This window comes from Molothrus ater, chromosome 16, assembly GCF_012460135.2.
Source record: "Molothrus ater isolate BHLD 08-10-18 breed brown headed cowbird chromosome 16, BPBGC_Mater_1.1, whole genome shotgun sequence".
NCBI lineage: Eukaryota > Metazoa > Chordata > Aves > Passeriformes > Icteridae > Molothrus > Molothrus ater.
In genome coordinates this window covers 453,317-480,939 of record NC_050493.2, presented here as the reverse complement: position 1 = coordinate 480,939, position 27,623 = coordinate 453,317, and the positions used below count along the sequence as shown (strand labels likewise).

Below are 27,623 nucleotides of genomic sequence, written 5' to 3'. Positions count from 1 at the left end.
TGAGCAGGTGGAGCGGAGGCAGCGCATCCTGAGCAGATCATTTGTCTCCTGCTCCGGGTTTGGCAGGGACCCACTGCCAGCAGCTCCTCATGGCTGGAGCCAGGATGGCCGGAGCAGGAGGGCATCGAGCCCTGCTGCCCCCAGGGCCCTGCTGCAGGGCTGGGCTCCGGGGCAGGGCTCACGGGCAGGGACCCTCTGGTCCCTCCTATGGGGCCACCACACTCCCCCCGTGCCACAGGAGCACCCTCAAGGTGGGAGCCTGGCTCAGCAAAGCCCCAGAGGGCACAAAGTGCCAGAGGTGGCAGTGCTGGGGCTGCTGGAGCACTGAGGCCACGGAGGGCAGGAGGCTCCTCGTGCTCCTCTGCACTCCCAGTGCCCCCAGGTGCTCTCCCTGCAGTGAGGGGTGTTTGGGGAGAGGAACAGGGTCTAACCAGATGGTGGGGCTAATAAATTGCCCAGGAAAAGCAAACTAGTACATGCAGCTCGCGTTTCCTCTGCGTCTCCATTGCAAAGTGCCAAAAGAAATCTGTCTCAGGAATTATTTCAGAGAGGGTAATTTCTGTTTCCCAGTTGCTGTCATACATTAGAAATATCTGAAATGCCTCCGATTGGTTTCCAGTGGTGAGGAGCAGCCAGGGGCTGCCATGGATGAGAAGCACTAAAAGAAAATAAATTAGCCTCTTGCACTCAGCCCTTCTCAGCACCGCACCACGAGTGACGAGCAGCTGCTGCTTAAGTAACAACCAGAATAATGAGCAGAGCAAGATCCTCAAGGGAATATTAACTCTGAGAAATAACATTTTCTCCCCCTTTTGAAGTTTGCCCTGTCCTGGTGTGGAGGTGAGCCGTGGCTGCTGGAGCTGGCAGGGAGGGCTGTGGTGCTGTTCTGCAGCATCCTCTGCCCCACTCCATCTGTGCCAATCCTCTCCCCTTCCTCCCTGTCGGTCCCAGCCCAGTCTGTCCCTTCCTGGCCCCGCCAGGTGCAAACCTGCTGTGCTTCCCACAGCTGCCCAGTCACCTGCGCTCCAACAGGATTGGCACTGGTCACTGCAGCGCCACACTGCTCACCAGCGCACGCTCACCCCAGCTCTGCAGGCAGGAAGAGCCTGAGCAGATGGGACAGGGCCACGCTGGGCTCTGAGCTAAGCTGGGCTTGCAGGCAGGCTGGCCCACGCTGATTTAAGCAGGTGGCTGCGGCACCAGAGCTTCTCAGTGGCCATGAGTGAGCCCCTGTGGCCTGGCACAGGGGTGGGGGGAGCTGCTGGCACCAAGGCCCCCTGGGCACCGTGAGCCCACCTGTCCCTGGGCTTGTCCTGCTGCTCTTCTGTATTTCCCAAAGCCAAGGGTGTGTTTGTCTGGCCCGTAACAGGAGCCACCCAGTGCTGAGCCCTGCTGTGTAGCAATGAGTGTTTCAGAAGGCTCATCCCTCTGAAGATGTAAGCCAGCAGCACTCCTGAATTTCAGTTCTTTTATCTCCTCTGGTTGGCTGAGTCATCCAGGGATGGACCATTCCCCTGACGTATGGCTGCATGTGTGTACAATCCCCAGGACAAGCACTGCAGTTTGGAGAAAGTGCCTTTTTTCCCAGTGGTGATTAATGATGATAATCTCCCCTCCCACTGAGCCTCTCAGGTACCTGTTGCAGAGCCACCATCCCCAGAGGATGCTGTGCACTTAATGTGCCACCGTCAGGAAAACTACACATCCTTCTGCTGAAAAAGACACAGCACAAACCTGAATGGGCTGTAAGTTTTCTTTGTCTTGTTTCCCACAACACCCATTTCATCTGTCCCCCACGGGTGAGCAACGGGGAAGCAGCGGGTTTGGTGTGCCCTCCCAAGCACGTGGGGGGATCCCTTGGCTGATCCCGTGGGGCTGCACGTGGGGGGATCCTGTGGGGGGATCCCCCAGCTGCTCCCCTGGACAAGATGCCATCAGCAGGGCTAATGGTGGCCATTGCACTGGTAATTTGGACTTGCAGTTTTTGCCAGGGCTGCTGGTCCCAGGCAGGCAGCCCTTTGGTAGAGGCAGCCCTTGGCAGAGTCTCTGCCTTGACAAGCTGCAAGCACAGGAGTGAGGGCATTAAAATGCTTGTGTTGATCTGGCAGGGACAGCGCTGGGACAACGACAGGCAGTGATTTGCTGGGAAAGAGGGAAATGACAGTATTCTCCATCAACATTATTATAGGGCTGTGCCTCGGGGTGGACAACCCAAGAGCTGCGAGAAGGAATTTAATTTGCTTTTTCTCCCCAAGGAGAGCTAATGGCGTTTAGTGCAGCTCTGGCCATCAGCCACCCTTGGTGCCACTGGGGCACCGAGCACCCTGTGTGCCACACCAAGCACACGGCAGGGCTGGGGGGATTGTCCCCCGCTGGGGCCGGGGCTGGCGTGGCTGAGGTGCCCCCCTGCTCCACTCAGCTCTGCAGAGACACAGCGCATCTGAATGAGCTTGTCAAATGAAATTTTCTGTCTGGTTAGAAATGGATTTTCGAGCTCCTCGCTCACATGTAAACATTTTTAGTGGTCCCCAGCCAAATCAGAGCCAGTGAGAGCAAACATCAGCCTGAGCAGACCCAGTCCCTGCAGGGAAATCACTGGCCACGGAAGGAAACCAAATGCACGATGGCTTCGAAAGGCATCCATTAAAGTTGTGCTGAAGTGATTCATGGTGCTGGTAGTCAGACTTTAATTAGATCTTAATCATGTAATTTTATCTTTGTTTTAGAGATTAGAGCTAAATGAATGGATTGGTCTCATAACAGTGCTGTGACTAAACACAGCACTGCCACATGGCAGCTCTGGGGCAGGCAGAGATGGGGCTGAGAGCATTCGCCTCTTTGGGTGTTCTAAATAAAATTGGTGTGTTTAAAATAAATAAAGAAACACACAAATTATTTAAAACACACAAATCCACCAGGACCTACCAACACTTTCCCTCCTGGGTTGCTCTTTTGAGCATCCACAGAGCTGTGGCACAGAGCTGCTGTGCCCTGCAGGGTTTGTGGATGGACAGGGGGATGAGCATGCCCTGAGTGGCAGTGGCAGTGGGGACCATCCCTCTGCTGGCATGCAGGAACCCTGGATATGTGTCCCTGGAGGGGGTTTTCCTCCCTTGCAGGTGTGGGATCTGTCAATATCTGCCCTGCCTTGCACCTTGCTCTTCAGTTACTTCATTTGAGCCATATAAAATGGGTTCAGGTTTGCAGAATTAGTGCCTATGGGGGTAGGACTGGGACAATGCTGCTGAGGCACAGTCCAGCACAGAGCCCACTGCCAGGGCTGCCCCTGGGGCTGGGACTCACCCATGCCTGGCACAGGGGCCGTGTCCTGAAGCACATCCCCGGCAGCCACGCCTGGCTGGGCATGCAGCAGCTCCATCCAAGTCTCAGCTTTCGCCTCTCTGGGCTCTCCGAGCTCTGCCCGGGGCTTGCCCCTGGGCTGGCAGGGAGGATGAGGTGGCAGCTCTGTGCCCCATGGTGCCAGCTGCCCAAGGCCGAGCCAGCTCCCCTGTCCTTGAGCCCTGCCTGCCCTTGCTGCAGTGGCAGTGGCCCCTTCCCACCTTCCCCCTCCTGCTTGATATGCCACAGGAGCCACTCCAACTCATTACTGTGGGAGATTATAGGTCCCCAGGTAATAACGAGTCTTCAGATAATTACTAACAGATTCTCTAATAGGAATGAACTCGGTTGAATCCATTCAGTCACTGGGTAAATATTTATCCCTAAGCTGTCCTTATCTCCAGCCACTGGAGCGTGCCAGAGATGCTTTGCTGTCCCCACGCCGTGCTCGCCGCAGGAGCCAGCTGGGGGAGCAGGCACGATAAGGTCCCTTCACACCCTGACACACCTGTTAACACACCTTGACACACCTATGCACACACCTATTAACACACCTTGACACACCTATTCACACACCTATTCACACCTATTCACACACCTATGCACACACCTTGACACACCTATTCACACACGTATTCACACACCTATTAACACACCTATTAACACACCTTGACACACCTATTAACACACCTATTCACACACCTATTAACACACCTTGACACACCTATTAACACACCTATTCACACACCTATGCACACACCTATGCACACACCTATGCACACACCTATTCACACACCTTGACGCACCTATTCACACACCTATTCACACACCTATTCACACACCTTGACGCACCTATTCACACACCTATTCACACACCTATTCACACCTATTCACACACCTATTCACACACCTATTCACTGCTCTGACCCAGCCTCATGCTGCGGCTCAGGGCTGGCCAGGACTCAGCATCACACCCTGTGAGCCCCAGCAGCGATGTCCCCTGTCCCTGTGGGAGCTGTGCCCATCCAGCTGTGCCCATCCAGCTGTGCCCATCCAGCCATAACCACCCAGCTGTGCCCATCCAGCTGTGCCCATCCAGCCATACCCATCCAGCCATGCCCATCCAGCTGTGCCCACCCAGCTGTACCCACCCAGCTGTGCCCATCCAGCTGTGCCCATCCAGCTGTGCCCATCCAGCCATACCCACCCAGCCATGCCCATCCAGCTGTGCCCATCCAGCTGTACCCACCCAGCTGTGCCCATCCAGCTGTGCTGGGCAGCAGTGACAGAGCCCTGAGTCACACCAGCCCACGCTCTTGTTCCTTGCTGCAGCCTGATGGAATAATAGGAGGAAGCTTGACCTACTTGACTGTGTGTGAATCCCAGCTGCCCTGAGCATCCATCGTCGCCGAGGGGTTGGAGGTCTCCATTAATGAGTGTATTCACTTGCTGCCCGCTCTGTGTGTGGGGAAGGAGGTGAGTTGGGAGCACACAGCCAAGCATTGCAGTGGGGGGACAGGGCTGGGAGTCCCCCACAGCCACTCACAGGACTCTGCCTGCTCCAGTAAACATGGAGCCAGCACTGAAATTGAATCACATTAGCTTAATAAGAAGTTAATCAAATTTTCTCGGTGCTCACGGTGCTGTGATCCTGCCATGGTCAGAGGGATAACAACGCTCCTTGTGCACCTGGAAATACCAGGGCTGAATTTAACGAGCTGCGCCAGGGACCATGGGAGACACTGGAGTCGTGGTGCTCCCCCCTGGGTCAGGTGTGCTCATCAGGGCCAGGCAGGGTGAGGAACTGGAGGGGACGCTCTGCCACAGGTAAGATCCTGACTGGGGGGCCTGGGGCAGTCCCAGTGGGGAAAGGACCATTCTGGGAGGAGAGGCTGCTTCCAGGCAGGAGTGGAGCTGTGACTCTGTGGATGTGCCAGTGGCTCTGCTCTCCTGGGCAGGGCACTGACCGCTGATGGGAACGGGCCAGGGAAGGACTCCCTTGGCCCAGCTGATCTCAAGAGCTCTTCAGCTGGATCAGGGACCACTTAAACCACATTCATTATGTTTAACTATTTATGAGCTGATAAATATTGAACAGCTGCTCTCTGGGGTTCAGGCCTGAGTGAACCCATCAAAACACAGCACACAGGACGGGGTGGCTGCTGTGGGGACAGCTGGGGCCGTGCTGTGCCAGGGATGGCTGCAAGCAGTGGTGTGACAGCCCTGAGAGCAGAACCCCTGTTCCCTGTGCCCTGCCAGGCTGGGCCAGCACGGGGGCTCCCTCTGGCAGCCCCTCTGCTCAGCCTCACATCTCCAAACCAGCACCACTCCATGTCCTCACCAAACCCTGCCATCCTCAGCAAACCCCTGCCCTGCCTCCTCGGCACGCAAATTGCCTGCTTGGGGCTTTTTAAGCCATTTTTAAGAGCTCCTAATGTGCTCTGCATTTTCAGTGCAGCCCTGCCTGTGCCCTCATTTGCTCACCCTTTGGAAAGCTAATACTTGATTTAAGCACATTTCTGCTCCCTCCATTTGTAAGGACAAATGTAAAGTAATTGTTTGATATCGCAGCAGTTTCCTCAGGCTCCAGCTCTAATTTCCCACTAATACAGTATTGTCAGGAGGATCAATCTAACCTGGCACCTTCTGCCTCCTTGGAGTGGATTGGAAATGGCTTTTCTACTGTGAGGCTGGGATTTGTGAGTCTCGCTATGAATGTTTTTCTCCTTTAAAGGAAAAATCATACAAGCAAATATCCCATTTTCCTGTCAATGGCCATTAATTCCCTCCACCTGCCCATACCTGCCTCTGGGTCCCCTCTCTGCTGTGTCTTCCCCTGCGGCTGGCATTGGCAGAGATGCAGATGGGGCTCTCTTAGGTGGCCACTAATTAACTCCAATTTTTTCCTATTAGAGCTCACTGGTTACTAATCACTCTCAGTAAGGCCTTGCAAACTGGTCCATGATGTGCTGCATCCCTGTGTGGTCCCTGTGCACCATTCTGAGACATCCCAGCCCCGTGCCAGGGGATGAGCCTGGGCAGCCCCAGGCAGGGCTGTGCCACAGCTTCCCCTTGGTTGTGTAGGGCTGAGCCCCTGTCCTGCCCGAGCCCCTGCCCGTTCCCTCGCCTGTCTGGGGGTGGGGGGGCTCCCCGTGGCCCCCCAGCTCTGCCCAGCCCTGTCCTAAGAACAGCCCATGCATACGGACTGGTGGAAGCCACTTTATTTACATGAAGGGATCACAAGCTCAACAAGGAAATTAGTGCCACTATTGTACCCGTAACAGCAGGATTCTGTGCTTTATTCACAGGACAAAATATCAGTACAACATTTTCCATAGATTCTGTGTCAAGCAGATACATCTCACTGTCCTCAGGGGTACACACGGCGCGCAAGTGACAAAGAGCAGCTCTGCCTGCCCAGGACAGGGCCTGGCAGGGACAGTCCCACTGCCACTGTCCAGGAGCACCCATCTGCTTTGGGACACAGAGGGATGTGCCCTGGAGCAGCCTGAGCACAGGCCGCAGGACAGGGCCATCCCCGTGGCCCTGGGGACCATGTGGTGCTCAGAGCAAACAGGACCCCACAGAGGCAGCTGGGACAGGCAGTGCTGCTGGGCACTTATCCCTTAGCTTGGGGGCTGCAGCAGGACTCTGAGTCTTCCTTGTCTTGGTTCTCCGGAGCGCTGCAGACTCCTCAGGGACAGGGAACCCCTTGCCTGCCTCTGCCCACAATTCTGGGCAGGATGGGCTGAGGGGTCCTGGCTCCAGCCCCCTTGGGCCCTCCTCAGAGAACACCGCAGCTTCCTGTCACTGCAGCTCTGCTCCTGGACACTTACTCCCACCTGAAGTCCTGCCCGACTGTTTCATAGAATTTGATGTTATAAGGTCTATAAAAGTCCCGAAGCTGCTCGATGACCTCGGGGTCTATCTGCACGTGAGTCCTGCCCTTGGACTTGCCAAGGCAGCGAGGCAAGCCGCTGCTCTCTGACTTCTTCAGGCACGGAAAGCCTTTTGTCTTGTTGAAGTAGAAGTGCTTGTCTGTGATAACCCGTTTGATGCCCAGGAAATCCTGGACTTTGCCCATCTCGCCCGCCGGGTCCGTGATCAGCCTCTCGCCGCTGACGAAGTGGATCTGGGACAGGGGGAAGTACTGGAGCCAGCTCTGCAGGTGCACGGCGTACATGCCGATGCGGATGGCGTTCCAGGAGGTGTCCACCAGCCCCAGGCTGCGGTTGCGGAAGGTCAGCCCCTCGAAGGTGGGGATGTCTGGCTTCTTGGACAGCGTCTGCGTGTAGTCCGAGATGGCGCGGGTCACCGGGTTGCGCACCACCACGATCAGCTTCGTGTCCCGGGACATGTTGAAGATGCGCCGCGGGGCCTCCTTGGTCACAAAGTAGCTGGGGGTCTTCTCCACCGTGATCTGGCTGTCAAGTGTTCGTGGCATCAGGCTCCTGCAGGCGAAGCAGAGGGTGATGGTAAGGGAGGAGCCGGGACAGGCACCGGGAGGTGGTGACGGCGCCATGGGGCTGGTGACACGTCCCCTCCCAGTGGGACCAGGCAGGCACAGACCCCTCCAGCAGCTCTGTGGAGGACCCATGGATGGCTTCCAGGTCCATCCCAGTCGCAGGGGACAGCCTGGGCAGAGGATGGGGGCACCGGCAGCCCCACACACACAGAGCAGTGTGTGTCCAGAGCCAGGACGCAGGAGTGGGATGGCTGTGCCACACCACCACCACAAGCAGCCTTGGGGAGCAATGACAGACCCCAGGGGGCTGTGCCGCTCTGCTGGTGGGAGCTGGGACAGGGATGTGGGGCTTGTGCCCACCAGGGTATCATCCACCCCACCAGGGCCTGGCCCAAGAGCTCCAAATGGGCTCCTGGGTACACACATCTGTTTCTGGCACTGGCAGCTGGGCTGCAGGCCAGGCAAGGAGCACCAGCCTGGGGGAAATGCAGCATCCCTGCAGCCCAGCTTAGCACTAATTAAATCATTTGCTTTGACATCTGAACATCCAAATCAAATAAAAACTAATGGGACGGAAAGATTTATAAATTGGTCTTGTATTACTAGAGTAAACTATCAAATCCACTGCAGTCAGATTCATGGCACTGGAGGTCCCCTGGCTGGAGCAGGCAGGGAGCAGGTAGGGAATGCCTGGCTGGAGTGCACAGGGAGTTGTGGCAGCCAGGATGAGGCCAGCATCCTTCTGCTGCACCCACACCCCAGCAGTGCCCTGCGGCAGCAGCAGCTGCTGTGCTGTGAGCAGGCACAGCCCCAGTTCAGGTTGTGGAGCTGAACACAAGGCCAGCAGCAGCCAGGGAAAGCAAACACACCGTCCCTCTGTGCATCCCTGCCTGCAGCCATCCCTCTGGAGAGCCCGGGGCACTGGGTTATCCGTGCCACAAACCCAGACAGTGCCAGGGCCACCAGGGCTCCCCAGGCCGGGCCAGGGCGGTGACCAGGACCCGGCACCTCCACCATCCCTAAAACACAGCCCATGGCCAGCAGCTTTGGGCTGATGAAAGACCTGACTGGGAGGAGGTCCAAGAGCAGCCCAGAGCACCTGTGTGAGCAGAGGACAGAGATGAACCCGGGGCACAGAGGGGAGTGGGGGCACCTGCCCAGGGCACCATCCCACGCACCCTCATGTGCTCTTGACCAGCCTCCTAATTTGAGAGAAAACAAACTAATTAGTCAGCATAAATTAGCAGGGCTGGTTCACTGAGGTACCTGAGCATGGATGGTGCTTAATTGGCCTTTCCCAGTGCTCTGCTTCAAACCCCATAAATCCCGATTACGATTCCCATTGGTTAATGACTGTCAGGAAGCACAGGCACATGGTTCTATCTCCACATCACAAACAAGTTTCATCATAAATCAGCACAGGACAGCTCTGTAAGTGATTCACTATTACAATATATTGTGTTGGATCATAAAACTGCTGTTTCATTAATGGCTCATCCTCAAGCCTGTTAGATTTTCATTACGTGAGTTATTAGGTCCATGCATTCAAAATACAAAATTACAGGTTCTAATCTATTATGAAAAACACAAAACCTCTGCATAGTAAATTACTGAAATGAGACAAGAGTTGTTTTTTTTAAATGGACTCCCAGTGTTTGCTGCTCATGAGAAACAGAGACTGCTGAGACAACAAAACACAGCATGGGCAGATAAATAAATCACCAGTGAAGCCATGCAAGGGGGAGAGATGTCATCCAGGCATTCATTTTCCCACTAACAGCAGGATCCCCAGGGCTGCAGGAGCAGGGAAATGCATGGCAAACTTAATTACACCAGACTTTAAAATAATATTTTTGGACTTCTGCACTCACAGGGTTTTTTGCATACAAATAGCATGTCACACAGCTCTAAGGCCCAGGCTGGCAGGTGTAGGTGTGAAGGTTCTTGGTGCTGGCCCGCAGTGCGTGGCCAGGGCTGAGCCAGGAGCTGCTCCTGCTGCTCCAGGGCACGTCTCTTGGCTCTGCTGATGTCCCCAGCTGGCCTTGGCACTGGCCCCTGGCACGTGCTGAGCCAGCGGTGCCAGCCTGGGGACAGTGGTGCGTGAGTGACGCTGGCAGGGGGAGGATGGCTGGGACACTCGCTGGGCACATTGGCTGCAGGGACAGCATTAATTCCTCCCGAGTTAGAGACTGCTTTCATTAGAGCTGCCCAGTTCTTAAAGCCCCTAATTGCCACTTGATACGGGCACTGACACTCCTTTCAGCCCAGATTTAGGGGTTGCCCATGTTAGTGACACGGGGACAGGTGGGTGACAGCCCAGGGGAGCTGCTGTGCCCAGCTGTGTCCAGCTGTGCCCCCGCCACCCCAGAGGTGCTGGGCAGCAGCAGCAGAGCCTGGCCTGGCTGTGCCAGCACGAAGGCAGCAGCTTGCCCTGAAGGGGTTAACTCCTCACCAGCACCTTCCCGAGCCTGAATTATTAATTTTGTTATAATCTGCCTTTGGGCACCCTGCGGCCCCTACAACACTCCCACATTAAAGAAACATGCACTCCCTCACTGGCTGCACTGCTTTGATGTTGAACATGCCTGAAACACTCTCCCAGGGAGGAATTTGTACCAAATCTCATCAAACAATTGAAATATTGCAGATAAGAGTGAGGAGGGCAGTGCCCACTGATAATCCCATCACTGCCCTGCCCGGAGCAGCTCTGGGTCAGCCCCTGCTGTGTGCAGAGCTTGGCCTGTGGGGTCCTGGCTCCATTTGCTCAGTGGCATAGAAACAAACTGCTTAATTTGGCAAAAGCCCCGAGTGCCAGCTCCTGGGGTGAGGGCTCTGCGTCCCCCTGTGCCGGCTGATGGCCGCAGCAGAGCAGGGTGGGCTGTGAGCGGGTCTCCAGCTTGCTGTGCTGGGAGGTGAGCGGGGGAGGCACAGGAGCTGGCACTGCTCCCAGCAGGGTTGTGCTGTGCCATGCTGTGCCATGCCGTGCTGTGCCAGGCCATGCCATGCTGTGCCATGCCGTGCCATGCCGTGCCACGGGTGCACACACAGCTGACAGCACCCTCAGCTCCTGCCTGGCACCTCTGCTAAGCAGGACCGTGGGTGGCAGTGGTGGATGAAAGCTCCAGCAAAGCTGCTTCTGGTAGCTCCGGGAAGTTTGAACAAAACTGGTTAAACGTGTGAGAACCGAGGTGTGATGGAAACAAAAATCTCTGGCTGAGAGACATCCCGGGGTCAGGGGGACAGCAACGCCCTGGCTGGGGGCTGCACCACCCTGCCAAGGGCTGCGAGGGGCTGAGGGGACAGAGGGGATCCCCAGCAGCTCTGCCACGCTGGCACCCCCCAGGCTGGACCAGCTGGCCCAGAGCTGGGCACTGCCATGCCCAGCAGGACCCAGTGGCTGCATGCCCAGCCTGCAGGGACAGCACCGTGCCCACAGCCACAAACGCCCCCCGAGGGCCCCTGGCCCTGGCAGCAGTGGCTGAGCCCCACGGCCCCTGCCACCACCCCACTCTACTGCAGCCACGATTTAATGACGGAGCAGCTCCCTCTAATAAATGTTTATGTTCAAAGAATTTACACCAGTGCTTGCAGACAGCTAATGAGGGACATTTCCATGCATAAAAGCAGAGCGAACACAGTAATTAACTTTGTTGCTGATTCATTTTTAATCATTTAAATGCTCCAGAGATTTGCAGTGTCCTTTAAGTCAAGAGATTCTTTTCCAGAGGGCACACTGCCATTGCCCTTCACAGACACACACCTATGTGTGACTCTCACCTTCCTCAGTAATCGCTCAGCACTGGTGGAGGGTCTGGCAGAGGCCAAGGCAGCTCTGAGGGCAGCGGAGCTGGCAAGGAGCAGGAGGCAAGGGAGGGCTTCCTGCACAGCTTGCACAGAGCCCGGCTCTCAGCCCTGCTGGGGACTGCTCTCTGCTCATGGACACTGCCCAGAGTCTCCCCCTTTCCCATTTCCAAGGCAACTCCTTCCACAGGCGAAACTCCAAAACTGAATACTTGTTTTTAAAACCTCTGCCCGTGCCCCAGCTGCTGCAGCAACTCCCGAGCCAGTGACCTGTGGCAGAGCCATGGAGACCTCCCTGTGCCAGGTGAGTGCAGAACGACCAAACACAAACCCCTCCATCCCAGCAATGGCTCCTGTGGGCTCCCCATCACCCAGAGGCCCTGTGAGCAGCTCTGGCCCTGCTCCCTGTGTGCTCATCTCTGGGCACACGCTGTGGGCACAGCCTGCCCCACCATGGACACCCAGGGCCACCAGGGCCTGCCGGCCTTTTCTCACCAGCCTCCCATGGTGTGCCAGGCCACCAGCAGAATTTGGTGCTTCCAAAGCAAGGTGAGAACAAACTGCAGATTACAAGCAAGGTGAAGGAACGGAGCTGGCATACACATCTTTAACACCGAAGGTGAGGCACCCAGCATGAGCTCATCTCCAGCATCTCCCCCAGCTCCTCAGACAGGGGGGCTCTCCTGGCCCGAGTGAGGGCCCAGCAGCCCCTGGCCCAGGCCGGGCAGGTCAGCAGGAGCCGTGCAGGGGCAGCAGGGGCAGCGCAGTGCCCAGGGAGCACTGCCCAGCACAGCTGCATGCAGCACTCTCTGCCACGGCTTCCAGGCACATTCCCCAGAGCCAGGGCACTCTCTGAAGTCAAGGAAATTTCAAAGCATCCTTGAAGCTGCTGCCTTCTTCTCTTCTCGCTAATTAACTTCACCCAAATGCACTGTCAGTAAAGCCCACAACCAAGTCCCGGGCAAAGCCTAATGGGCTCCCATTTGTGCGTGTGCCAGCCCGGCCATTAGCCGGCAGCAATTAGCAGTGGCCGGGAGCAATTAGCGTCTGCCGGCTCCGTGCTTGCCCTGCCGCAGCCCCGGGGCTCGGGGACACGGCCGGGTCCCGCAGGGTGCTCCAGCCACCCTCCTGGGGCAGCCGCAGCGCCGGGAGCACCGGAGCAGGGCAGGGCCGGGGCAGGGCCGCAGCGGCGCCGAGCTCCAGGGACCGGCGGCACAGGAGAGCCAGGCCCGGCCCAGGTGCCACCCCTGCGGTCAGGGCATTCCGGCAGGTGGCTCCGTACAGAGCCAGAGGGCTCTGCCCTGCGCCAGCACCGCCTCGGGCAGGGCTCGGCTGTGGGAGCCACGGCATGGGGGCAGCCGGGCTCAGCCCCTCTCTGCGAAAACAGCTCTGGGGCGCCTGACAGGACCACTCCGGAATCCTGAGCAGGAAAACGGCACCCCGAGATGCTGCAATTAGAGCCACTGCTCAAAGTTAACGGCAGTTTAGATCACACCATCTTCCCTGTGTTCTGGAAAATATTGAAGGTTATTGGCCCACACTACTTGCAGCAGGAAAAAGCTCAATATTGAACATTTAGTGCAGAATTGGTAATGAATCGATATCCCCAGAAGCTGCTGTTTGGTTTCAGTTGTCTTAAAACAGACCTTGCTAAAAATATCTTTCCTGTAGTGTATCTGTAGCTAATGAGGTGGATTAGAGAGTGATGGGAACTGGAAACAGCACGGGGCTCAGGGTGTGGAGCCGGTGAGCGGCAGCCCTGGGTGCTGGTCCCACACGGGGAGCTGGGGCTGGCTCTGCCCAGCCTTCATCCCCCTGCACGGGGAGCTGGGGCTGGGGCTGGCTCTGCCCAGCCTTCATCCCCCTGCACGGGGAGCTGGGGCTGCCTCTGCCCAGCCTTCATCCCCCTGCACAGGGAGCCCAGGTCTGCCTCTGCCCAGCCTTCATCCCCCTGCACGGGGAGCTGGGGCTGCTGCGGGCCATGGCAGCAGCTGAGGCAGAGGCACCATGAGAGCAGCTGTGAACAAGCATGACATTTGGAGAGGCAAGGGCAGGCAGATGAGGAGGTGTCCCCTCCCGCTAGCTCTGCCATCTCTGCGTCAGACAAATGCCAGGGCAGGGGGAAACGTGAGAAAATGATAACCAACGTTTCTGGAGCATCAAAGGGGCTCAGTTCTCACGCTACTTGCAACCGCACCAAAGACCAGCTTGGTCTCTCCACTTGGGTCCCCACTGGGGCACGAGGGAAAGACACAGCTGACTTGGCATCAGCAGCCAGGGCTCCCACAGGCAAAGTCTCTACTCACACCAGGGAATGCCTTTACCTTTACCTTTGCCTTTCCAAGGGGTCAGTGCTCTGGGCAGCCTGCAGGGACCACCCTCCACCAGCCTGGCAGCGCTGGCTCTCCCCAGCCAGAAGCTGGAACACAGCCCCAGCCAGGCCAGGGGCAGCCCCCCACCCCGGGCTCGGGGCAGGCAGCCCCTGCAATCCCTCACAGCCCCCACATCTGCTGCCCCAGCCTCTGCTCTGTCCTTCTGGGCCATGGCCACGGGCAGGACTACTCTGCTCTCTGCTCCCAGGCTCTTGGCAGAGCCACAGCAGCTTATCCCACTGTGGGTTAGACCTGCTCCACATTAATTGCTCCAGTTGCAAGGAGAAAAATCAATTCCACATTTTATACTTTAGAAGCCTCTGCGCTTAAGTTTTGGCACATTTGTCAGTTTAAAAAAAATAAGGTAATAAAACCAAGGAAGTGTCATTTAATTGTTTTAGCTGAACTAATTTGCAGGCCCCGCTGCTCTGGCGTGATCTCTCTATTGATCCAGACAGAGCTGGGCCCTGGGGCAGGGCGCTGCTCACCTGGCCACGCTCCCACTGCTGCTCCAAAACCACCCTGCCACGGCCACAGGCTGCATCCCTCCTGGTCATGGACAAGTTCCTTCACATGGAGAATCCCAGATGGAACAACGGCTCAGGGTGGGAGGCTGGCTGGTCAGCTGCACGCTGCTGCAGCCCCTCAGTGCCAGTGGGAGGGGAGAGGGCACAGCTCCTGGCCAGCACCATCCCTGGGGTCCCCAGGTGCTCCTACATGCCCCAGAAGGGTCTGTCACTTCATTCAGGGCAGGCTCCGTGTCCCAAACCTCGTAAGGGGGGAGTGTCACAGGTTCAGTCCTGCACTGCCCATGAGGCTCCCAGCCCCACATTTCCCACACTGACAGCACACAGGGGAAGCACAGCCCACATCAGTCGCAGACACAGGGATGTAGGGAAGGATCCCAGCTCAGGATTTGGGGGGTTGCTTCCCAGCTAGGTGCTGAGCCCATGGAGCTCCCCTCTGAGCCAGGGGCTCAGCCAGGACCCATCTTCTGCTCCATCACCCATCCTGACACTCTGGGTGTCTTTCAGAGAGAGCACTGTCCTCACATGCCTGTGCTGCAGGGCTGCTCACAGCTGCAGGCTTTTGGGGGATGCAGGAGGGGTGACAGTGCCTGATGTTGGGAGAGGACGTGGGAATGACACAGACCTGCCAAGAAGCAAGAGCAGATCAAGAGTATTGCTGTAGCTACTCTCTGAAGAGCAGGAGGAGCAGGGCATGCTGCAGGACACCCTCAAGAGAAGGAAATAGCTCCCATGAGCTTCACCTGTGCCTGTCTTGGCTCTCCTGTCACCTGCCACCAGTACCAAAGGATCTGAACACAGGGCAGCAGCGCTGCAGGTCTCCATGCATGCCTGCACTGCCTCTCAAGGCACGAGCCCCAGCCACCAGGACCCGAGCAGAGCTGGGAGCGAGCACAACGTCACCCTGACTTCCACCTGCCTGCCACTGGGCACTGACCTGCTTCGGAACTGGGGACATCCCTGCCAGGAAAGCGCCGTCAAGATGGAGGCAGGAGAGCTTGGTGTGACCCACAGGCCGCCTCCTGTGCCACCACGGTGCCCCGACACACGGACAGAGCCCTTTCCCCTGCTCTGAGCACAGGCAGCCAGGGCCAGGCCAAGCCCCACTCTGCTTCCCGAGGCTGATGCCCAGCAGAAGTGCCGTGGCCTTGCACCAGCACCCAGCAGCGTCCCAGAGCACAGCAAGCGCCGCTCGGGGAGCAGGGTCTGAGCCCATGGGTGCCGTGACCTGCTTACAGCAGCACTGCCTCTCCCAGAGCGCCCACTGCACCTCACAAAAGCCCTCATGGAAATTAAAATCCCACCATCTCCTGCTGGAGACACACTCGCTGACCTCTGCAAATGATTAGAGATTCCATATAGATCCACAGTTACTCGAGTTCGGAGAGAGGGGATGGCAGAGGACAAGGAGTGTCCCTCTCAGGAGCCAGCGATCAAAGCCGGCAGCAGAAGGGTGCCGGGGCGCACCGAGCAGGGCAGCGGGAGGACAGTGCATTCCGTGCAGGCACTCACGCGTTTTGGAGAACCGTTCACCCAAGCAAACGTTTCCTCAGACGGGATGGAAGGGATGCCCTGGCATCGTCCCGGCTCCGGGGTGCCTATCGGCAGGGCCGGGGCTCGGGGGGCTGCCGCCGAGAGCCCCGGCGAACGGGCAGGACCGAGCCGCGACCCGCTGGGCTACAGCAAGAGGAGATTAAGGAAAACTCCCGGAGTGCGGGCGGGCGACAGCCCCCGCCGCCCGCCCGCCCGCCCGCCGGAACCGCTCCGGCCCCGCCGGCTCCATCGAGCGACCGAGGAACGCGGAGCCGAGTCCGCACCGACAGCGAGAGCGCCGGGAGAGGAGAGGGGACGGGCAGCGGGGCGGCGAGTGCCCGCGGTGCGGAGGGACGGGGATGCTCCGGGACGGGGGACGGCCAAGGGGTGCCCGGGGCGGGCGGGGGCCGGTGCCGCAGCCCCCCGCCCTCACCTGTACCACTCCAGCCCGCGGTGGTAGTTCCTGTCGAAGAAGTGGGGCTCGGTGCCCAGGGCGCGCACCTCGGGGTGCACCCGGATGAACTCCAGCACGGCGCGGGTGCCGCCCTTCTTGACGCCCACCACGATGGCCCGCGGCAGGCGCTTGGTGCCCGGGCGGGCGGGCCCCGGGGCGCTGCCGGCCGGCGGGGCGGGGGCCGCCCGCCCGCACGGCCGCGACTGCTGCAGAAGTTTCTTGGCGGCGGCGGCGCGGGCGGGCGGGCAGCGGGCGCGGGGCGCGGCGGGGCTGCCGCAGCAGCACAGGAGGCTGTAGCACAGGTACGAGCAGGACAGCGACAGCGTGAAGAGGACGAGGACCCTCCCTGCCAGCCGCCGGGACGGAGCCGGAGCCACGGCCGGGGCCCGCCCGCTCGGCGCCCTACGCGCCATGGCTCCATGGGGCCGCGCCGCCGGGCACGGCGGGCCCCGGCCCGGCGCCCCGGCCCCGGCGCGGCCGCTCCGGCATCGCCCGCGGCTACGCGGCGGCGCGGCCGGGCCGCCCGAGGGGGCCGCGCCCGCCCCGGCCCCCCTGCGCCCGCCGCCCCGCCGCGGCCATCCCCGCCATCGGGCGGCGGCGGCTCCGCGCTGCCTCCGCGGGAAGTGCCGGGGCAGCGGCGGCTGCGTCGCTATTTAAGGGGCCGCCTGACGTCAGCGCCTCCCGGAGCCCCCGCGGCCGCTCGGCGGCCGGTGCCTCCCCCGGGCCGGGCCGGGCCGGGCCGGGCCGGGCCGGGGGTGCCGCCGCGCACAGCCCTTCCTCCCGGGACCGGGCCGCCCGCCGAGGCCCGCCCTGCCCGGCCCCGGTGCCGCTGCGCTCGTCCCGTCTCCGGTCGCGCTGTCCTGCCCGGCCCTGCCCCGCTCTGCCCCCACATCCAGCCCTGAACCGCTCGAAGCAGCGCTGTGGAGCCGGGGCAGCCGCCTCGGTCCCCGCAGCCGCGCACCCTCCGCCCGGGAGCGGGGAGCAGCGGCGGAGCGGGCTGAGCAGCCCTCGCCGGCAGCGGCAGCCGGGGCTCGGGGCTGCCGGGGTCACGGCCGGTCCCGGGATGCCCCAGCCCGGTGCCAGAGCCGCGCTGCCCCAACAATCCGGCCCCGAGGGGAGCGCGGCGAGGCCGCCCCACGGTAGCAGTCGCTTCTGTCCTCGGGAGGGCAGGAGGAGCAGCCATCGGCCGCCGCCGTGCCGCCGGTAAGTAGGAGGGAAAGCTTTAAAGTGACGCATGAATTAAATTTCACTGCCGGGCTGGGGCTGCTCAGCCCCGCCTGTCCCGGCTCCGATGCCCCACATGCAGGCTGAGCCGGGAAGCCCACCGGCTGCGGCAGACTCTGAATGCGGACTGCTCCATCCCCATCCCCGGCTCCCCTTTTCTTTCCTTTCCCCTTGCGCCCCGACATCCCAGGCTTCCGCTTGGCTGCTCCTGCTGAGCCAAAGGGCTGCGTGCGGCACCGCTTAGACATTAGCAGCCATCGCTCCTGCTTTCTCAGCACTAGAAGCTTGATCGGCTGCAGAAAAGTACTTGTCTTGTTCCTTGGGAAGAAGGATGATGACAGGGAGAGACAGGCAAGAAGTGCCAGCCCGACACAAACGAGGATGCCGCAGGCTCCCGGCTGCCAGTCCAGGGCAGGGACCAGGTTCCCTCCTGTGCAACACCCAGAACTCGGTGCAGACCTGAGAAACAATGGAAAAAAATGAAAAGCAGTGCTGCCTGCAGCCTCTCACCTGGCTGGGGTGGGAGCGTGGCACTGCTCCTCCCTGGGAGCAGGAATGGAGTTTCCAGGAAGACATGTCCTGTTGCCTCAGGAGAGCCCTGGATCTAGAGGATGGGCTGAGTCCTTGTGGAGACAAACCTCATCCTCCTCAGTGACCCACGGGTGTTTCTTTTTGGGACACTGGGTACAGTGTGCCCTGGTCTGTGTGGCAGCAGGTTGTGGCAGGCAGGGCTGAGCCCCAGCCCCTCTGTGTGGCTCAAAGCAGGGGGATGGAGCCAGGGGCACAGCACCAGCCCCTGGGCAATCCCTGACTGATGTGAATGCACCCAGGGCTGGTTCTCCCCCTCTCACATGCTGCACCAGAGCCAGCACAGGGCTGGGCAGGGCCCTGGCACTGACAGAGCCTACAGGACCTCAGCCTGGGCCCCTGCCCTGCCCGGGCAGCAACAGCAAGGGTGGAGGTACCTGAGGGACCAGGCATTGGCAGGCTCTGTTTTCTACGGAGGAAAGTATCTGTCACTTAGTTCCTCTCCATGACAAACTGCCAAATCTGTGGAAAAGTTGCTTTTTCCGTTTTAGATCACCACCTCCATGTGGTGATCCAGCCTCGGCAGCAGACACATTGCCTAAGCATGAACATTAGAGGCGTCTGGATAAATAAAGCTGCTGCGGATGCCTCAACACCTCCACGTTTCTCTACTTGCAAGGGAGGAATGTTTTGTAAAGCCGACAATTTTGCTTCCAGTCTTTGTATCTGTGCAGGGCACGTCTTTTCCATGACATGTTTGCTGTTTACGCCCCACTCCACATAAACAACAGCTTTCTGGTGCCATCAGCACGCTCCCGGCCCTGCTGCCTGTGCTAACAGAGCCCTGGGAGCCAGCCCCCAGTGGGATCCCCAGAGTGGGGTGCCAGGCTCTGGCATTGCAGGGGGAAAGAGCCCACTGGATCACTGCAGAAGATACCCCCTCCTCAGCCAGTGCCTTGCAGCATGGGGCCTGGAGGAAGAGCTGGAAACATCCTGCCTCCTTCTGCCCCCTCACCTGGTCCTTTGTGGAGCTGCTGCTGCATCCTGCTCCCAGCCTGATACCATCCTCTCCTTCATCTTCTCTTCCCCACCTCCCTTTGCCACTTTTCAGAGTCCCACCAGTGCTCCCTCTCCTCCCCATCCCTCTTGGGTCCCTGGCTCTGTTCCCAAGCAGATCTTTCCCATCTTGCCTCCTTCATCACTCCCAAGCTCTCCAATCTCTGGCTGTACATTTACCAAAGCAGCTAGGGACCCCAGTGCCTTGTCTGACACTAACCCTGAAGGACCCCAGCATCCTGTCCCTCCCAGGCCACCTGCAGCTCCTCGATGCTGCTTTGCCCAGGGCAGTTTCTCCAGTATGGCTCCTGCAGCCTCTCCTGCTCAGAGCAGCGCTTGGCTCACGGGACTGTGGGGCTGTGGCCAAACAGCGCTCATGACAGACACCACAGAAGGGGTTTGGGGCCTGTCTTCAGGCCTCAGGCCAGCCCCTTTGCCTTGTTTCCCCTCTGAGAGACTGATCTCACCATAGCATGAACTGACAGCAGCAGGAACCACTGCTGGGGGCTCACAGCTCTGTGTTTTCCAGGGAGGACCTGGTCCAGGGCTCATCCCAAGCACAGACAGCTGCCAGGCAGGCAGAGAGAAAAGCTCCCTACAAAGTGTAGGGATCAGGAGATTATTACAGAAATACACAAAGTTTGTGCCAGGATCACATTAAACCTAAAAGAATAGGGAAGCAATAAAGTGCACACTAGAAAGAACAAATACGATTAAAAGTGGTGTCCTGCCCAAGTTATGTCTCTGTGTTGAAGGCAGAACAGAACAAGTTTAGAATTTATTTCCAGAGCCAAAGAAATTGCTCAGTGCCCAAGTGTCACTGTTAGTCCAGTTTTCTGCATCTAATATTGATGTCATTAAGAACCTTTTGGTTCTGGGCTGACAAACTGCCACCTACCCTTGTGTTGGGAATCAGGGGCTGAGCACTGCACGTGCAGGGACAGGGAGATCCTCAGCGCTGCGGGGCAGCCAGAGCTGAGCTGCTGCAGCCTCGTGGCCCTGATGAGGTCCTGAAACAGACTCCAGGCCTGTTGCTCAAGTGCCTCCCTGTTCTTCTTGTCCTGGCAGGAAACTTGGAGCTGCTAAAAGGACATTTTGGCATTTTGGAGTTGGGCAGTGGAGCAGAGGGATGCATTGAGCCAGATCCATGGGCAGCTGTGAGGGGCCAGGAGGATGCAGGGATGGGGATCGGGGCTGATGGCGCTCAGAGACTTGCTGCACATCCCCAGGATACTGTGGACACTGTGGGGGCACAGGCCAGCAGGACTCAGCCATTCCCAAGCACTGCAAGCACACTGGGACTGCATCCCTCGCTCCCAGAGTCTCCAGCATCACCGTGGCACCGTCAGCCCTCAGCACTCACCGGTGACTCCCTGGCACCACTCACACCATCTGAGTGGTGCCCTCCCTGGGTGGGAGCCACGGGCTCGGTGCTGCAGAGGGTGGGGGTTCAGTCCCAGCTACTGGCACTCAGCTGCCCCGGCCCCTGAGCTGCTCCTGGGGGCTGCTCCTGGCTGGCACAGCCCCTCGGCTCCGTCACAGCCCTCCCAGCGCCGGCTGGCACATCTCCCAGCTCTGCACTTCGGGGTCTCCTAAGGCCAGGGGAGTCTCAAAGTGCCCGTCAGACAGCAGGATGGAAGTGCAGGCTGTGGAGCTGCCTTCAATTGGGTCTGAACTCCTGTTAAGCCTCATTAATCAGTTGTAAATGCACTGTATTCTCAATAAGGTCAGAAACAATAAATTTAATTTTGACTCTGACTCAAGCTACTTTGGTCCTAATTCTGAGCCTCCTGCCCAGCCGGAGCAGCCAGCCCTGGCTGTGCTGCACAAACTCATTTGATTCTGAAATGCATTTTTAAGCAGGATGGAGTGGTGCTTAAAAGCTAAATGGCTTCCCCCCGGCTGTAATCACTGCTAAGAGTCCTGGAATGAAAGGGATAAAGTCTGGGGGCGGGGGGAGGTTTTAATCTCACTGAGTAGATTACAGATTACTGCAATTTAATCCTTACATATCTGTCACTGACGCTGCAAAGACCATAACCGAGGTGGGCACGGGTGTGCCGCCCCCTCCCAGCTCTGCCCCTCATGCTGCCCACCATGCCACGGCCACTGCTGCTCCTGCTGGGGTGAGGTCCAGCGGGCACTGACCCCGGTGCTGCCTTCTGACACTGAGGATGCCGGGGGGGGCCTGGCCCTCTGTCCCAGCCGTGACCACCTGGGCAGGGAGGGTCTGCTGGCTGTGGGCCTGCAGGCTGAATCTATGGCACTGGGCACCTGCTGGCCGTGCGGGGCTGGGAATGCACCAGAACCTGAAGGAAAGGAGGGAAGGGCTCTGGGAGGAGGCAGTGCAGGCAGGCGAGGGTGACCCACAGGTTCCCTGTGTCCTGTTGCCCAGGGAGGGTGGCTGGATCCTCCCTCTCCCCATGAGCATCCCTCCTGCCCCAAAGGAGCCAGAGCCGCCTCCCTGGTGCCGGGGGCTCCAGGCGGCTGTTCTGGGTCTGTCAGCGCAGGCACGGTGTGAACAGCACAGAAATGATGCAGTGGCAGGGTTCATCTGTGTGCTGCGGCAGGCGGGGACCCTGTAACCATCTCTGCTCTCATCACACACCAGCACGGAGCTCTCCCGGCTCTCCGCAGCGCCTGCTTAGGGTAAATCTCATTATCATTCCTCGGGGATCACAGGGGCAGGAGCTAGCTCTCCAATAACTAGAAATATCTCTCTGGCTCACAGACCTTCACAATTATATTTAACTGCAAATGAGGAATCTGTACTCAAACACAAGCTGGTAAATTTTTTTTGAAGCTTGTTTTCAGTGTCACCTCATGTTCAGCCCAGCTCTTCCACAGCTCTGTAACCCCGTCCTTGCCTTACGTAAACTTGAAGGCAGAAAATCAGAACTGAGCTGCCCCGTTCCCACCGAAGGGACAGGACTGGGTCACTCACTCTTGTTCCCAACACTGCTGCCTCCTCTGGCACCTTGCTGGGTGGAGGAAGGCCTGCCCTCCTCTTCCTCGCTTCACTGGCTCCCCCTCCACATACCAGGAGGTGTCACTGCCCATGTTGAAAGCTTTGGGCTGGCTAAAAAGCCACAAAGGACCAGCAGAGCAGGACGTGCTGGCAAAGGTCTGAGGCTGTGGAGGCAGCAGCTCCTCTCCCAGGAGGGGTCCCTGCAAAACTGACCCCAACCCACCTGTGTCATCTTCGGGGACTGCTGGGCATCTGGGAGTGGTTCCCTCCTCTTGTTCCCTCTGGGTGACCAACCCATGGCTCTGGTGCAGGGGGAACTGGGCACAGCTCAGGGGACCCACCTGACCCCCACAGAGCCAGCACACGCAGAAGGTCCAGGCAACACCAACCCCTGCACTGACAGCCCTGCACTGCTGGGGGCTTTTAAAGCCTCCCCAAGAGCCAATTGAAGTGTCTTGACTGACCTCACCTGGGGCTCGGGGGCCCAGAGGGCACCAGCACCTGCACGGGCTCGCCGTGGGGATGCTGGACAGGGCCATGGCTGCAGGCTCGGGGGCAGCCCAGGAGGGACAGGTACACGGCCGTACCAGGGAGGGACAGGTACACGGGAGTTTGTGGCAGGCAGAACAGCAGAAGCTTTGGTGGCAGCTTTGCACTAAAATTAACTCGTTTGACAGCAGTTTCTGGTGCATTTCCATGGGCTCCGGAGCTGTGAGTGAGTGCAGGGCACAGGTGGGAGTGAAGAAGTGACGTGCTCCCGTCTCGGTGCCCCGTGGTGCAGCTGCTGGGCAGGGATCGCTGCCAGCCCGGCCGGGCGGAGGGGCTGCGATCAGCAGTGTGATGATGGTCTCCCAGCAGCAATACTTGCCCTGAGCCTGCCCTCCGCTCCCGGCAGCCTGCGGCTTTGTGGCTGCTCTGCACCTGTGGAAACAGCCCGGAACAGCCTCTCCCGGCAGCGCTCTCTGTCTTTGCCGGGGGTGGCAGAGGCGGCGGGCAGCCGAGAGGGCTCCCAGCTCGGCGTGTTCAGCGCTGGCCCATTCCCGGGGCCCTCCTGCAGCAGCTCCGTCCGGATCCCGCCCGGATCGCAGCCCATGGGCTCTGTGGATAAAGGCTCTTTGCAGTGAGGCGCCGGCCGTGCCCGTGCCAGGTGATAACGCAGCCCCAGCAGGGTCCTGGGGACGGGCTGCCCTGCAGCTCCCCGGGTCAGGTGCCTGTGCTGGCACAGCGGGCACTGACTGCCCCGGCAGGGCTGGCGCTGCCCCGGCTGCTGGGGATTCTCCTCCCGAGGCTGCTCGGCCCGGCTTGGCTTGGCCCAGCCCGGCCCGGCTCGGCTCGGCCCGGCTCGGCTCGGCTCGGCCCGGCTTGGCTTGGCCCTGCTCGGCTCGGCTTGGCCCTGCTCAGCTCGGCCCGGCCCGGCTTGGCCCTGCTTGGCTCGGCTTGGCCCTGCTCGACTCGGCTTGGCCCGGCTCGGCCCGGCTCGGCTTGGCCCTGCTCGGCTCGGCTTGGCCCTGCTCGGCTCGGCTTGGCCCTGCTTGGCTCGGCTTGGCCCTGCTCGGCTCGGCTTGGCCCGGCTCGGTCCGGCCCGGCTTGGCCCTGCTTGGCTCGGCTTGGCCCTGCTCGACTCGGCTTGGCCCGGCTCGGCCCGGCTCGGCTTGGCCCTGCTCGGCTCGGCTTGGCCCTGCTTGGCTCGGCTTGGCCCTGCTCGGCTCGGCTTGGCCCGGCTTGGCCCGGCCCGGCTTGGCCCTGCTTGGCTCGGCTTGGCCCTGCTCGGCTCAGCTTGGCCCTGCTCGGCCCGGCCCGGCTTGGCCCTGCTCGGCCCGGCCCAGCTTGGCCCTGCTCGGCTCGGCTTGGCCCTGCTCGGCTCGGCTTGGCCCGGCTCGGCCCGGCCCGGCTTGGCCCTGCTCGGCTCGGCTTGGCCCTGCTCGGCTCGGCTTGGCCCGGCTCGGCCCGGCCCGGCTTGGCCCTGCTCGGCCCGGCTTGGCCCAGCTCGGCCTGTCTTGGCTTGGCCCTGCTCAGCTCGGCTTGGCCTGGCTCGGCTCGCCTTGGCTTGGCCCTGCTCGGCTTGGCTTGGCCCTGCTCGGCTCGGCTCGGCTCGGCCTGGCTTGGCCCTGCTCGGCTTGGCTTGGCCCTGCTCGGCTCGGCCCGGCCCGGCTCGGCCCGGCCCGGTCCAGCGGTGCCGCTCCGGCGGGCGCGGGCGGAGCCGCGGGGTGCGCTCCCTGCCGAAGGCGCGTCCCCCATGAGCGCGCATCCTTCAGATCAGAAGTTCTCTCCAGCAGGAGTACTTTGAACACCCCGCCTGCTATTTTTAATGGGATTGAAAAGAGAACAAAACCATTTAAGAACTTGAGGAATCAAAGCAAGTGTCCCCACATCACGCCCAGTGCTTGCAGCTATATCCTGATTAATGACAAGAAAGAGTGGGGAAACAGTATTTAATCACACCCTGTTTATACTAGAGCCAAAAATCAAAGCACTGCATTCCTCTTTCATGAGAAAAACGAGGTGGGCATTTCCCCTCTGGTGATTAAGTTTCCTACTACAAGCACATCAATTTCCTTGATTTGGCATGGGGTCCTCGATCATGCCACAAATGAGGGTTTCCTTAGCAGCAAAATATTGCAGACCCCCAGCCAGATCCATACACAAGACACCGATGTCCATCTATCATTTGTCTGGATTATCTCCATACACATCTCCTCGGGGAGATGGAGATGAGGCAGCTGCAGCCAAACCACGGCTAACGATTGGCACAGCTGCAGCAGCCCAGGGCACCGCGGGGCTCTGGCCGCTGGCCCTGTGTCCTCTGGGCTCGCAGCCTGCATGGCCACTGCTGCCCCTGTGATGTGCTGAGGAAGGGTGGAGTGGGGCGTGATGCTTTGGTGGGCAGGACCCTGCAGGACCAGACCTTTGCAGTGCTGGTGGCAATGCTGCAGTTCTGTCACTGGCCAGACCCGCAGCAGGACCCAGGTCCTGTGTCACTGTGGCCACACCGACTCCACGCTGAGGAGGGAGCAGAGCGGGGTCCAGCTCTGGCAGTGGCCAGGGGGTGATGCAGACAGAGATGCTGTTGGGGCTGCCGTGGGGACCCCAGCTCTGCTCCCAGCCCAGAAAAGTGGGTCAGGGAGCACATCACCTCTGCAACACCCACTCCCTGCGTCCCCTGACTCCCCCCTGCCTACATTGATTTGCTTGGTATTCCTTGATTAATTAATGTCAGAGAAATGCAAGGTCTGTTAATTACCTCTGATTAATTAGGGTGAACTTTTAATTGTATCCCTTAGCTGAGATACGCTGTTCAATAGGCTCCGTAATTAGTGACCCAGCAATCTCTGTTAAACCAATTAGCCCAGTGTAACAAGTGTAAGGAGCTGGGGGCTGCCCAGCAGGCTGGGGTGCTCCAGCAGCCTCATACAGGGCCCTGCCTGTTGGTGCCATCTGTGCAGAGCTGTGCACATATTCAGATTCATGTCCCACATCCCGGGAGATGATGGCTGGTCATGGTGGGCTGGCCCTCAAGTGCAGTGGTGGCAGGGGCTGAAGTGCCCTGCACTGACTGGGATGCCCCATGCTCTCCTCAGGGACTTCAGGGGCTTCCAGGTCCCTGGGAAGCTCCTCTGTAGGCTCTGAGGGAAGTGGTTAAGAACAGCCCAGCCTCCATCCAGAGGTCAGCCTGTTACCTGGCTCACTCTTCTTCATGACGTCCTTCTGTCCTTCCATCCTTCTGGCCTTCCTTCTATTCTTCCATCCCTCTGCCTGGCCCTTGCTCACTTGAGCAAAAGGCTCTGGCAGGCAGAAGAAAACTTTCTTCCCATTGACATATTTAATCATCTAGTGCAGTTTAATATCCAGGTCAGGAAGCAGATGGCGAGGAGCCCGGCTGTCCTGGCAAGCGGGGACAGGAGCGGCTGTTTCCCAGCGCCTGCTTGGCTGTGCCAGCTCCATTGACCGTGCCAGCAGCACCAGCCCTCGCCCACTCCCACGCCTGCTCTGCCCTCCAGCAGCACCCAGCAGGCTGGGCCACGAGGCCACACTGCAGAGATGGGCGCTGACAGCACAGGCAGGCTCCAAGAGCAGAATCCCTCAGGGAAATGGGGGCAGTGCCCGCTCATCCCAGGGCTGGGGAGTGCCGCCACGGCGAGCCCCCTGACCTGAACTCCCCTGGGCTGGGGGGCCACATCTCAGCATGGATAAGCAGGAGCTGGAGTTGGGGGCTGCACGGCTCCCCCAGCCCTGCCAGGCTTGCTTGCAGTGGCACGGCCGTGTGGCACACAGCCCCAGCAGGGACCGGGTTGTGGCCTCTGGCTCCACACATTTGTCCCACTGGTGAACGGTGCCCCTGTGCCTGCCTGGCGCCACCGGCACTGCCGCTGCCTGGAGACTCCTGTCAGAACCACCCAGGCCCCAGGAAGTCATTAGTAATTAATTTGGTTTCTAATCTTCTAATCCAGCTGCTCCTTGATTTGATAAGCAAAAAATCTGCTTTGGCCACATGGTCTCTGTTGCATGTGCTGTGTCCCCACAGAGACGCTGGCAAGGACAGTGCCACCCTGAGCTCGAGGGCCAGCATGGCCCTTTCCTGTGGCAGAGGATTCTGGTCCTGCCAGCCGTGCCACGCCATGCTCTGCTGTGCTGTCCCTGGTCCCAGCCCTAAATAAAGGGCTGAGGGTCCACACGCCCCACCTTGCTCTTTCTGGACCTGGAGCTGAGACAAGACAATTTACACTTCTGTTTGAGGCTGGGAGCCGTCATGCACCTCAGGGGTCCGGGAAAGGAGCCTCCCCTGTCCCCGGCGCTGCTGTCCGTGGTGTCACTGTCCCAGTGGCTGGGCAGGTCACTGGCTGCCCGTGCTGCAGTGTGCTCAGTGCCCTGGTCCCCGGACCCCCGGCCCCAGCAGGCACGGGCCAGGCACTGCCCACGGCGCCAGCAGCTGTGAGCTGTGTCCAGAGCAGCCAGCAGCAGGTCCACAGCACACCACGGGATGAGGGAACATCACAGATGAGAGCCCAAATCCTTCATTAAATCCCACATTAATCTCTAAGAACAGCGATGTCAAAAATCTTAGCAGCAAAATTAAATTGTGTAGCCATATTTCAGCTGCACAAAATCAATATTAATTATGGTGGGACTGACATTGCTGAGAAGGGGTCTGACCCAGTATTTACCGCTGCAGTCCAACTCCAGCTTGGCAACTTGTTTATATAAAACAACAGCACATGTTTTTGTGGCAAACAGCCTCAATCCGGCGGGTGCTGGGGCTGAATACAGATGTTCTGGAACAACAACCCCCCGCAGAAAGGACACAGGAGGGAGACACTGGGAAGGCTGTGTGCAGCTGAGCAGGAAGGGGGAAGGTGGC

General features: G+C 59.5%; 2 protein-coding genes across 2 annotated transcripts; one reads left to right on the top strand and one right to left on the bottom strand.

Moving 5' to 3' along the window:
- Window positions 1–6,545: 6,545 nt before the first annotated feature.
- HS3ST2 (heparan sulfate-glucosamine 3-sulfotransferase 2) lies at window positions 6,546–16,926 on the bottom strand. The gene is made up of 2 exons (XM_036392552.2): window positions 16,471–16,926; window positions 6,546–7,790 (listed from the first exon to the last, which is right to left on the bottom strand). Exons 1-2 carry the CDS (start codon window positions 16,902–16,904, stop codon window positions 7,172–7,174), a joined length of 1,053 nt encoding a protein of 350 aa, XP_036248445.1. The 5' UTR covers window positions 16,905–16,926; the 3' UTR covers window positions 6,546–7,171.
- LOC118692654 (basic proline-rich protein-like) lies at window positions 16,903–21,057 on the top strand. Its single transcript, XM_054516590.1, has 3 exons — window positions 16,903–17,037; window positions 17,150–17,694; window positions 20,368–21,057. Exons 1-3 carry the CDS (start codon window positions 16,903–16,905, stop codon window positions 20,435–20,437), a joined length of 750 nt encoding a protein of 249 aa, XP_054372565.1. The 3' UTR covers window positions 20,438–21,057.
- Window positions 21,058–27,623: the final 6,566 nt, after the last annotated feature.